The sequence below is a fragment of the Equus asinus genome, chromosome 12, assembly GCF_041296235.1.
Source record: "Equus asinus isolate D_3611 breed Donkey chromosome 12, EquAss-T2T_v2, whole genome shotgun sequence".
Lineage (NCBI taxonomy): Eukaryota > Metazoa > Chordata > Mammalia > Perissodactyla > Equidae > Equus > Equus asinus.
Window position 1 is genome coordinate 35,762,999 of NC_091801.1, and position 13,278 is coordinate 35,776,276.

General features: G+C 37.2%; 1 protein-coding gene across 22 annotated transcripts in view; it reads right to left on the bottom strand.

The window, feature by feature from the left end:
* The window catches only part of SPIDR (scaffold protein involved in DNA repair), a 470,799-nt gene that overhangs the window by 57,175 nt on the left and 400,346 nt on the right, over positions 1-13,278 (bottom strand). For 18 of the 22 annotated variants that reach the window (XR_011493245.1, XR_011493244.1, XM_070481309.1 and 15 more), the window contains one exon: positions 5,540-5,680. The exons of the other annotated variants lie outside the window; for them this stretch is intronic. Coding sequence is in view for 16 of the 18 variants with exons in the window: in XM_070481309.1 (XP_070337410.1) it covers positions 5,540-5,680 (141 nt within the window). In the remaining 2 variants the exon portion in view is untranslated. The remainder of the gene's footprint in view (positions 1-5,539; positions 5,681-13,278) is intronic. 22 annotated transcript variants of the gene reach the window in all.

Consider the following 13,278-nt stretch of genomic DNA (forward strand, 5'->3'; position numbering starts at 1 on the left):
TTTTATATAAGGTCCAGGAGAAAAGCAAAATGTTCTAGGCCCAGGGAACGGCATCCTGAGTGGTGGGACTGAAGGCCACTGAGTGCAGCCGGCTGGGAATTGGGATAGGGGCTTCTAAGGGACTTTGACGTCCTGACAATGGGGTTTGTTTTTGAGCATGTTGACTAAGCTTGGCTTCTAGTATAAACTTTATTGGTACTTAATCTGTTACCTTGAAAACAAAAGCTGGCACTTAAACAACAGCTATTAATTGGACCATTCTTTGAAATGTACCCCCCTTCAAAGTGCCCACCCCCTTACCCTATCATTAAAGCTGGCCAGACAGCTGTCTCCTATCTCCACATCCTCGCCCAAGGCGGTGAATGGATGTTTAGACAATGGATCCCATCTTCCCATCCTTCCTCATTTTAATCCTTAGCCCTCGGCCTTTCCTCTTCCCTCTAGGATTCCTAAATCTTAACCCAGACCTCTGAGCCCCTCTCAAAGGTGGCTGCTATCAGCCCACAGCTCTCTGTATCAGGCACTTGCCAGTTGGTATCTTTCTGGGTCTCCTCCTGGCTCTCCTGCCAGTCCATGAGCTCTTGCTGGAAGTGGGCTATTTTATACATTTGGCACCTGCCACAGCTCCAAGGAGAGCTGTCTGTAGGTACCAGAAATTCAAAATCAGTTGGTAACTTTTCTTCTTCCTTCAATTGCTGCAGAAGTTTCCAAACTTGTAACCCTGCCCCAATCTCTCCCTGTATCTCAAATCTATTATAGGTACAACAGTAAAATAATCTTAACTCCATTTTCATTTTTATTACCTTTTCTTTTCTTCTCTCAAACACTCAGAGTTCCTAATATTCTCTTCCATCAATGCAAAATCCCTAATAACAAGATTTAAGGCTTAATCTAGCTGACTTTATACCTCAGTATATTCTGGTTTAGGGTGAATCCCCCAAATCTACCATAATAGCTCAGTGCCACAGAAGCTAGCCAGGGGCACAGCACAAAGAGGTGCTAAATGTTTACAGAATAAATGAGTGGATTTTTTTTCAATAAACCTTCTAACTTCCTCTTTTGCATATATCTTTCCTAATCCTACTTCCATGTCTTCACAGGTAACATCTTACCAACTTGAAGAGAACTTGTCTTTCTGCCAGATTAAGATGTTTAAGGCATTTGTTCTCACTCACTCCTTTCTTGAAACTTTTTGAGATTAGCCAGTAAAGATCTAGTCACTTAAAGCATCAACTGCTCCAATACTTGTGCTTGTTGAGTTTTCTGTTCAAAGGGATGCAATTCAAGGACAAAGATCGTGTCAATTGCTTCCTGGTCATTCTCAGCACCCACATAGAACCCTCTGTTCTATAGGGTTCACATAGAACCCTGTGTGAGTACTGACTGATAGCTCTTCAATAAAATCTTCTCCAGTATAGTACTCTTAAAGGGCCATTCCAGAGATCTAAATAAAATGGCACCTATAAATCAATAACACATTTTAGATACAGAAATAGGCGGGTTTTGCTTTAACAAGTTTGGACATAAATACTAGTAGGATTTTGAACCAAAAGAGGTTCCTCTCCTCTGCAAAAAATTTTGCTAGCTATGTTTTCCATACCTATAGAGTTAAGACATTTCAGGAAATTTTTTTTTCCCCTTCAGTATTGCCCTATCATATAAAAATAAAAGCATATAATAATCAGTAATAAAAACATAAAGTTCCTACACAGGATTATAAAGAAACTTTTCAGCTGTTTGACCTACTAACTGCTGCACAGGCCACTTGGGAGGACAAAGGTCAGGGGACACGCCTTAGGAACAGAAAGTCACTGGACAAATAACAGGGAGTGCTCTCAAGAGGAAGAAAGCACAGGCAGAGCTCCCCATTCTGCTTAGTGAGCATGCCACAGCTGTGCTGTTTTGAAAATGGTAGCTTTTTTCTTTAAATCCAGGCTATTTTTCTGACTCTACTTACTTTAATCAGTCGGTAGGGACATTCGACTCCAAAAATATGTTAGAGAAAGGCAAAAGATATGATGGTTGTTTTCTGCAAGCCTTCCTGAATAAGGCAAGTGGACAGACTGGTGCTCCCTCGACAGTGGTTCAACAGCAGGTCTGTCTAATGGGACAGCTCTGAGGTCATCAGTCCACTTCAAAGTGGTGGTAGGGAGCAGTAATTTTCTGTTGCTATAACCATGGACCAGATGAAATCTGGTAGCCAAGATCTAAAAGACTCTATGACTTAGAACAAACATACAACTATCTTCCAATTGGCAAACAAGTTATTTCCTGTATTAGGTATTGGAATTATATAATTATAATTAATCATTTTAGCTTGAATTTTGGGAAGTAAGTGTATTTTGTTAAGATGAGAAGAATATTTTGTTAACGTTTATGAGAGTTGCTATGAAACACAATAATTTGGGAAAAAAGAAAAAGACAGACAATTTGTGTTCACTGGGTCACGGATTGATGACTGACAATGGATGACATCACTAATAGGGAATTATAACATCTGACCTTCCAAAACTATTTAAGAATCTGCTTTGAAGAAATATAGCTTCCAAGAAAACAAAAAGACAATCTAAATATTTATTTAGATGATTGCGTGCCAAAGTAAAGTTAAATATGTAAGATAAAGAAATTAATCCCAAACTAAAAAAAAAGCATCAAATATTTAGTTGTCAACTTAAAAATGGAATGGGTTGCAAAAGTTTGTAAATGAATTATTTGGAATACTCAGAGCATTTCCCACGGAGAAAACATTTCCTATGGTAACACTGTAGATAGTAGTTAGGCTTTCAGAGTAAACCAGAAAAACCAGGTTAAATATTAGGTATACATATGGCTGTACAAAATAAAGGTAAAAGAATGTGAACTTCACAGAGCCAAAGATCCCTGGATTCCAGTCCTGGCTCTGTCATTCACCAGTAGCATTTCCACAGGAAGTTATATCCTGCAGTCTCCAGAAAGAAGTGCACCTCCTGGAGAGGCCTCCCTCTGGCCTGTAGCACACCACGAACCCTGACAGCTGGAGCAGCGCTGCTTCCCTGTGATGCAGGAGACTTTCCTGTGATGGGGAGCGCACTCCTACCCTGGCGTGCTCAGGTGGAAGGCTCACGTGTGGAGTTCGTGTCAAGGAAGATTACCTCCTAAATGGCCCTGATGGAGTTATATTGCTGGCAGGTCAACGTCAGGGCAGCGGTATAATTTACTGTAACTACATTTAGTCTTTTCAGAGGATTGCGATTCTGAAACTGAGGACTAAAATGAGGTTCAGCCTTAATGAGGATAATGTTCATATGACCCTTTCCAAATATCTTGCCACCTCACTCATCTATAAGGCAATGCCATTATAATACAGCCACCTTTTTTTTTGAGGAAGATTAGCCCTGAGCTAACTACTGCCAATCCTCCTCTTTTTGCTGAGGAAGACTGGCCTTGAGCTAACATCCATGCCCATCTTCCTCTACTTTATACATGGGACGCCTACCACAGCACGGCTTTTGCCAAGCAGTGCCATGTCCGCACCCGGGATCTGAACCGGCGAACCCCAGGCTGCTGAGAAACGGAACATGCAAACTTAACCACTGTGCCACTGGGCCAGCCCCACAGTCACCTTTTTATAAACAAAAGGAAGCATTTGTTACAAGATAAAGCTACATGGATCAATAAAATGTTCTTGTGTCTACCCAAGACATACAGGGGATCTGTCTACAAACTATGTGTTTTTCAGGAAAACAAAGAGCTGAGTGTGCAGTTCAGTTGGGCAGAACCATCACTCACCTGCCCAGTGCCATATGAAAGGTAGATGAGACAGAGTTGAGGCTCATGGGAAAGCTGACTGCTTATGGAGGTCAGTCAGGAAAAATGCTTTGTAAATGCTCACAATTTAGAATGACTATAACTACAATGGTCATTATACTAACTACTGGAGGATGCTACCAATACCTGTGCTTCGAAGTCAGAATAGTACATACTCATCATAAGTTTTTTTTTCCCTTAGATATTGTTATAAGCTCAGATGTTACCATAATTAAACAAAACACTAATATCAAGAGAGTTAAAATAACACTACTTGAGGAAATAGAAGTTACAATAAGATTGAGAAAATCCCAAATTCACTGTTTACACTAGTTCTCTATATGACTGGACAGTTCCATTAAGAATATTTCTTCTTTTTCCCAACTTATAGATTAAGATGACTACTGGAGATGTAACAGCCACAGTTTGGGCCAGATATATGTACCATTCCACCTCTGCCTATACAAAACAACATTTTAGGGTGAGATATTGAATAAATAAATGGCAAGCAATACGATAAATTGGAGTATTTGAGGAAGCCATTTGGTGTAAAACTAATTCAGCCTGACCTTGTTTTTCCAAAAGGGCCTGACATGGCCATTGAGCATGCATTGTATATCTGTTTTAAGCATTTGCTATGTCTCAAAGGCAAGAACAAATGTCCTTGAGATAAAGATGCAACTTCCCCTACAGTGACATTTCCTTAAGGACAAGCATCTCTCCCTAGGCTAGGAATTGATTACTGGGCTCACTCTGTGACCACTTGGCTTGAGACAACAGACCTGCTACCTGCTGTGTCCATTGAGACAGCAGATCTGCTACCTGTTGGGTGAACTGCTATGCTGGCTAGGCAATCTCATGATTGTTGTAAAAGGCACATTCAATCATATGTGATACATGCTCTCTGACAGTATATAACCACTGTGTACATCCCACTTCTTTGGTGCCCTTCCATCGTTGGGGGAGGAAGGCCCCAGGCTAAGTCCTCAGATCTGCCTCATAATAAACTCACCTCAATTTTGATTTATAGATTGGTTATGAATTATTTGCATTGACAGTATCATGCAACTTGATAGAGAATAAAGCTTTTTTACTAGAAAGCGAAAAGATGTGACAACTTAAGAGTTTTGCTTAAAGCTTACAAAATGCCTTTTCATGATATGATATTTTTTACATAAACTGACATACAAAGTTGCCTCATTCTTATAGTTAGGAAAAATCTTTAGAATTAAAACACACATAACATTTTTATCTTCTTAATTTTAATAAAATTATGAATCACTAAACCTGCATAATTGTTTTGTTGTCAATTATAATTCTTCCCCCAGAGGTACTTTATGGGCTCCACTCAACCCCTGACTTTGTTTTACAGGTAAACTCTAGGATTCTAGTTTATTGTCTTTAAAAAATAAAATTAGAGGGGCTGGTCTGATGGCGTAGTGCTTAAGTTTGTGTACTCCACTTCGGCAGCCCAGGGTTTGCGGGTTCAGATCTTGGGTGTGAACCTACACACTGCTCATCAAGCCATGCTGTGGCGGCAGCCCACATACAAAATAGAGGAAGACTGGCACAGATGTTAGCTCAGGGCCAATCTTCCTTAAGCAACAAGAGGAAGGTTAGCAACAGATGCTAGCTCAGGGCCAATCTTCCTCACAAAAAAATAAAATAAAATAAAATAAAGTAAAATATAATAAGAGACTAATAAAAGAACTAGCCATGTAGCAAACTGGATGCAATCATAGTGCGTCCTCACCTTCCTCTGGTGGCCTTTTGTAGAACCTTCATTCCTGCCAGTCTGCAGGACTTCCCTTCCAATTGTCTATTCTTCAAGATGGTGCCCTCTGAGTATACTTCACCAAACATTCCATAGGCATCCTGTACGAGAAGGCAGACTCTACAAAAAAGCATTAACATTTGTTCTTTTAGAAGACAGTTTTTGATTCAATAGAGAGATCAAGATTTCCTTCTTCACTAGAAATCCATTGTAGTCATCTTCCCAAATAAATGAGTCAGGGTAAATGAAGTTGAATTCTAGCACATCCTTTTGAGACTTGCACTCGCAGTTATTTAGACCACTATACACAAAATACAGGAGACAGAATTCTCTTTTGGCATGAAACTAAACCCTAAGCCAAGTGTGGTTTAAAAGCACACAAAGAAGACCATCCTTTCAAGTATATTACTGTTGCCCAGAAATAGAGTATCCTCTTTTCCCATTTTTACACTGTCCACCATAACAGGAAACATCTATGTTTTGTATGGAGGCTCAACAATGAGAAAATCTTCAGTGTAACATTATGATGAGAACAGTAATAAAGGACTTTCTCTGAGATGGTATATATTTACAGACATGCATAGCCCAGCAGGGTAAAAACCAGTGTCCTAACTAGCAGCAACAGAGACTTGATGGTTATCCAGTGATTTGATGATATTCCCCCCAATTTTTAAGTTCAAAGGGCAGTACTTATAAAAATCTATTTATGACTGAATTTCCAATCCTCTCACTTCATAATTCAGGTAAATGAAGTCAATTTTATCATGAAATCACATGTTTTCAGAAAACATTTCCTGGAACCCCAAAAAATTTAGGCAGTAAATAACCCCACCAAATAGACTGTCAGGAACAAACCTATTTAAAGATGAGGATATAAAGGAAAGTACATGTTGGAAAAGAACAGATGACAAACAAATAAGGAACAAAGGAAAGCTAAATCTGAAGCAGTGGACCTTACACGTCGCCTTGAAAAAGGCAGGAGAAGTCTAGACTTCCTGATTGAAGTTTCCCAGGTCCATGGGCACCACTTCCAATCCCCTACTCCCACCACCACCTCAAAAGAGAAGGTAAATCTTGTCTGAAAGAAAACACCTTTAATTGGATCACTAGTTGCCATGGAGTAAAATCAAATAAAGACGAGCTCAAATAAAAATCACTAGGTAAAAGGAAAACAAACTGTTATGTGGGAAGAGTCAGAAAAAATAAAAATAGACCTACTAAGGACTTGAGATGTTAGAATTAAAAGATATGAAATATACAATAACTATTTTAAAAAGGTAAAGTGACAAAAATATAAATAGGAAACAAGAAGCTACACAAAATGACTTGGCAGATTTGAAGAAGAATGAAATAGAACTTTGAAAAAGGAAAGCTACACTTACCGAAATAAAAAATTCATTAAATGGGTATAACAAATGGTTATTTGTACCTGAACTGTGTGTGTGTGTGTGTGTGTGTGTGTACACATATATGTGAATTAGGTTATAAATTTTAACAAATTACCCAGAATATATCTTGAGAGCTGAGAAAGAAAACATGAGAGAAGAAAGAAACATAGAGGACAGAATAAGAAAGTCTATGTCTCATTCTATGACAGAATGAGAAAGTCTACATAGGTCTAATAGGAATTCCAGAAGAACAAGATAGAGGAAGGAGAAGCAATAATTTGAAGATCTAGAAACTGAGAATTTTTCCCCAAAGATCTAAGAAATGAATTCAAAGATACAGGAAGATAAACAAATACAAAGCAGGACAACTAAATACACATCCTAATACACATACTGTAATGAAACTAGAGAACACCAAAGACAATAAGAGATTTTATAGGAAAGAAGGGTGAAAAGACGGAACATCTGTAAAGGATAAAAATCTGATTTACATCAGCCTCTGAAGTGAATGAAGCCAGAAGACAGTGAAATATTTTCAGAATTCTGAAAGCCATCTCAGAACTGTGTATTAGCAAAACTATCTTTCAAGAATGATGGTAAAATAAACACATTTTTAGATAAAGAAACACTAGGCACATTTTCCACTTACAGATCCTGAAATATTTACTAGTTACTACAGCAATTACTAAAATAATTTCTAAATTGCGTGATTCAGGAAGAAGAAAATTATCCTGGGAAAAAGGTCTAAGATACAATGACTACTGAGCAACAATATAAACAAATCAAAATAAACATGGTGGGGTAAAATAACAACACAACCAATAATATTAATTAATGTGTGCAGAGCTGAAAAACTGGAAATGAATAGCAAGTAAGTTAAATGGGGGTGATTAGAGTTCAAATGTTCCCAAGTCCTCATATCACTCAGAGTAGGATTAAGGTATTGGCTCTAGACTGCATTAACTATAGTACATGTGGTAAAATTTCAAGGATAACCATCAAAAGAACAGAAATAGGGTATATAACTTCTAAATCACTAGATAGAAAAAATGGAATGAGAACTATAGGCAAACAAACAAAAACAAGAAAACACAAAGGTAAAGCACAAAAAGGCAAGAAAATATAAGATAAGTAAGATGATAGACATAGGTGTATGAATATTAGAAATAGCATAAAAATAATTTAAACTTGTTAGTTAAAAGACAGAGGTTGCCGTGTGGTTTGAAGAAAGAAAAAAAGGTCTTCTAATAAGTTGTCGACAGGAAACCTCCTATAACACAGAGAGGTTCAAAGGACCAAAAAATATATTTCAGGGAAGGGTTAACCAAAAGAAATCTGAGGAGGTAGTTTTGAGAGTAAACAAAATAGATTTTCGAAGAGAAAGCATTATTAAGGATAGAGAGGTCACTAATATTAATAAAAAGGCTTAGTTGAATCAGAAAGACATATAATTCTAAACCTTTATACTCCTAGCCTCAAAATACGTAAAGTGTAAACTACTAAAACTACGGAGAGACTTGAACAAATCCAACATCATTTTGGGAGATTTCAACACACTGCTGCCAATTTTTAAGTTAAAGAGGAAAAAACTAGTAAAGATTTAGAAAACTTGCATACACCCAACAAATTTGATTTGTTGGCAAGGCAAGTAGAAACACTGCCTACAATTAGAGAAAGTGCATTCTCAAGGACACATGGGATATTTATGAAAACTGACCAGACACTAGGCCATAAGGCAGGTCTGAATGAATTTCAAAGAATCAGTATGGTATAGGATGCATTCTCTGCCCACAATACAATTAAATGAGAAATCATGCAAAAAATAAGTACTTTAAAAAATCCTCCTACGTTTGGAAATTTTACAACATCCTTTTCAACTCATATGTCAATATGAAATCACAGTGGAAAAGAGACTGTACTTTGAACTAGTTGATAATAAAAATACCACACGTCAAAAGTTACAGGTTACAATGATTCTTTGGGTAATTTATAGTCTTAAATGTAATAAAACATGATTACTTTTCCTTTCCTATATACATCTCTACATTAGTATTCTATGTACTTGTCATGAATTCTACCAAATCTCTGTCAATTACCAAACTCTTCCTTCAGGATGCAGAACCTCACAGGTATTCCACCCTGAAGATGCTCTCCTGGAGCCTTCAGCTCTGCTCCAGTCTGGAATGGTTAGCATCCACCTGCAGCATAGTAGTCACCCTGGAATCTCCTGTCAGGAAATCTGGGAGATTCCCTTTCTGCTCTAGTGTGTTGGCTCTCCTATTTCCCACGTCTTCCTTTCTTAATTGATTTTTTCAAGTTAGTAGCTCACGTCTTCTGGCTTCCTGAAAAGGGGAGAGTGGATGGTAAAATTTTTGAAGCCATTCATGAAATTGTTAATAATCTATTCCCAAACTTTATGAGTGGTTTGGTAGGGTATAAAATCCTAGATTGGAAATAATTTTTCCATTCTAAGTCCAATCTTGCTTTTTTCCCCCTCCTTTCTCTCTGGGAGCTAAGGTCTGTTTTAGTTTCCAGGGCATAGGCATTGCGTGGTGATGGGCCTCAGTACAGATCTGTTTCCACACACTGAGTGAGTGGTCTCCCTGCCAGGCCCTTTCATGGTGGAATCATGTCTACTTCTGAGTCATTTAATTGATACTTCCTCCCTTTCATTTTTTCTCTTCTTTCATTCTGGTTATTGGACATGCTGGATTAATCCTTTAACGTTCTTAACTTTTCTCCCCTATTGTCCATTTCTTTCTGGGAGCTTCTTCAACTTCGTCTTACAATTATTCTAATTACATTTTTTCTTAATTTCTAGTTTTCGTATTTTTAACTTCTAAGAGTTCTCTTTTAAGCTCTGAAAAATGCTTTTCTTCCCTCTTGATAGCATCCTCTTTTCTTTGACGATTGTAATATCTGTAACTTCATTTAAAAAGCTTTCTTCAGGTCCCAGTGACCCTGCTCTCTGTTCCTATTCAAGAACAGGGCTCTGACAAGCTTCCTGGAATCTCTGAATGAGCAGGTAAAATTTGTCAACCATGAACAACACATGGGTGACCTGGCCAGGTCATTTTATGGTTGGGGAATCTCAGATGTCAATATCTTTACATCTTTCCTCTTGATGAGAAAATTCCTCAGAAAAGACATGTTTTTACCTGGTATGCCACTATGAAATAGGCTAAGAGAGGGGCAACCACCAACAATGTGGAGCAGGGGGACAGGATATAATCACTTTCTGGGCAGATGTCCAACCAATTTTCTTCTTATTTTAGTCCTTTCCATTTGCTACCAGAGGCAGTGGAAAAAGTAGATATCCATATGCATAAAAACAAAAACCCTTAACTGTTATCTCACGTTATACACAAAAATTAACTCAAAGTGGATCACAGACCTAAACATAAAAACTAAAACTTTTAGAAGAAAACACAGGAGAAAAATCTTCACAACCCTAGGGTAGGTAAATATATCTCAATTAGGACACAAAAACACAAATTATAAAAAGAAAAAATTGATTATCCTGACATTATCAAAATTGAAACTTCTGCTCTTCAAAAGACAGCATTACGAAAATGAATGGGTAAACCAGAAGCTAGGAGAACATACTTGCTAAACATATATCTGACAAAGGACCTGTATCCAGAACACATAAAAAACTCTGAGGACTCAATAGTAAGAAGACAAACAATACAGTAAAAAAATAGGCTATAGACACAAAACATCATATACTGTATGATTCCATTTCCACAAAATATCAAGAATAGTTAAATCTATAGAGACAGAATATAGAATGGTAGTTGCCAGGGGATAAGTAGAGGGAGAAATAGGAGTAATTATTTTATCAGTATTGCATTTCCTTTTGGGGTGATGAAAATTTTTGAAGCTATATGGAAGTGGTGGTTGCATAACACTGTAAATGTACTAAATGCCATTAAATTGTTCACATTAAAATGGTTAGTTTTATATTATGTGAATATCACTTCAATGTAAACAAAACGGACTAAAGATTTGAACAAACACTTCATCAAAGAAGATACATATATGGCCAACAAACACATAAAAAGATGCACAATACCATTAGTCATCAGGGAAATGCAAGTTAAAACCACAATGAGATAGAACTACATACTCAGTGGAAAAGCCAAAATGAAAAACATTGAGAACATCAAGTTTTGTTGAGGATATGGAAAAACTCCCCAAAGAAATAAAATCAAATGTCTACACAAAGACTCACAGACAAATATTTATAGCAGCTTTATTAAATAATAGCCACCAAATGGAAACAAGAGAAATGTTCAAAAACAGTTGAATGAATACAGAAATAGTGGCATATCCTTACAATGGAATACTACTCAGCAATAAAAAGGAATAAACTACTGACACATGCAACAACAGGGAGGAACCATGAAAACATTGTAATGAGTGGAAGAAAAAAACCATGAAAACTTCATATTTATACCAAATTACAGAAAAGGCAAGGTGAATTCCTAGTCACAGCAAGTAGATCTGTAGTTGTGTGGGACTGAGGCTAGGAGGGATTGACAGCAGAGGACATAAGGGAATTTTCTGGGGTGATGAAAATAGTCTACATCTTCACTGCGGTAGGTATAACATAGTAGATACCTCTGTCGAAAGCCACTGAACTGTACACTTAAATGAGTGCATCTTATTATATCTATGTAAACTATATTCCATGTCAATTATACCTTCAAAAAGCTGCTTAAAGAAAAAAAGGATATAGGAGCCAACTTGAAGAAGATCCCACTGGATAAACATAGGAAAATTATGGAGAAAAGATGGGAAAACTTACTGGCATCTTTGGAATTTGCTAGGGTTCCAACTCATTTTGCTAAAAACTGGTAAACAATGGGGAAGAATCAAACACTCAAAAATCCATTAGAAAAATATACTTCACAAAGAGGCATTTTCCCCTGGCATTACACACAAACTTTCAAGGGAAAATCTTGATATAATATAAGTGCATGTCTTCTTGCATATCTTCAACAAATACTGGAAACCAATTACTTTTAGAGATAACTCTTAGAGTTTGAAATTTTAGATACATTTGGATATTTTTTTAAAAAAGGAAGCAAATACACTGCTGATGTTCAATAAAATAAAACTTAAAATCTTGTCCTGTTCATGAAATCTTCTCCATTATAAGAAAACCTTATGTAACAGTAACTACAGGCAAACTAACTACTAATTCCACCCTAAAAATATGAGAGTTGAAATTGTTCCTGTCTTCTCTGAGCTATAGCAAGCTCTCAATAAATACTCCTTCCTTGCATGAGGGACTGAATGAGTCTCTGTGGTGTATGTGGCACATACACAGCAAACTCGCATAATACCACCTAACTGCAGGCAGTGTTCACAGAAATACTCATTCACTTACTTTACTCACTAATGCATTCATTTGAAACTTATTGGAGCTTATAGTTTGTAGGATGTAGAAGAGTGGGTCAAATAAAAATAATACAGTCGAGAATCAAATAAAAGATAGCAGACCAACATTAACACCTAACACTAATATAATGTATTATGGTTAATGAGAGCATTCTTATATATTATCTATTTAATCCTTCAACTGAGGAAAGTAGGTAGTATTACCTCCATTTGATAGATGAAGAAAGTGAGGCTCAGAGTATTTAAAAAATAAGCCAAGATAGTAAGAAGTTAGTGGAATCCGGTCTTAAACCTAAGGCCCTTGATTTTGATATTTTTTTGTGCCATTACATCACGTTACAGTAACCACTTATAAGAACGTAGAAGAAGAGTGATTAATTTTGCATAGTGGAACCAGAGAGAGCAGTCCAGAGCAGCAGCATTCTAGTCTGCAAGGGAAGCACCAAGAAGGCAACAACAATGAACTCATGGCAAACTGCATGATGACTATAAAATCCAGAATATCTAAATATAATCTTTATAGAGAGGCAATGATTTTTTCCTAAGACTAAGCCAAACTATTTAAAATATAGTTATATATGAGGACAGTGTCAAGATGGTGGCATAGGGGGACTCCGAACTCACCTCCTCTCATGGACACAACAAATTTACAACTACTCTTGGAACAATTATCTCTAAGAGAGAACTGGATAAAAAGAACTCAAACAACAAGGGACAGTGCTGACTGAGGTGGAAGAAGAAGAAATTCCTTCCTGGAGAGAAAAAAGCTACCTTTGAGCTGCAATGCTTCACAGCTAGTCAGGAGCAATCTTAAGGTATAAATCCTTCCCTGGAGGAGTGGGGGATCTGAGCGGGGGAGCGTTCCCACAACAACAGCATTTGGACTCAGCAGAACCGAGACAGGTGTCATAATACCTGGCTTTG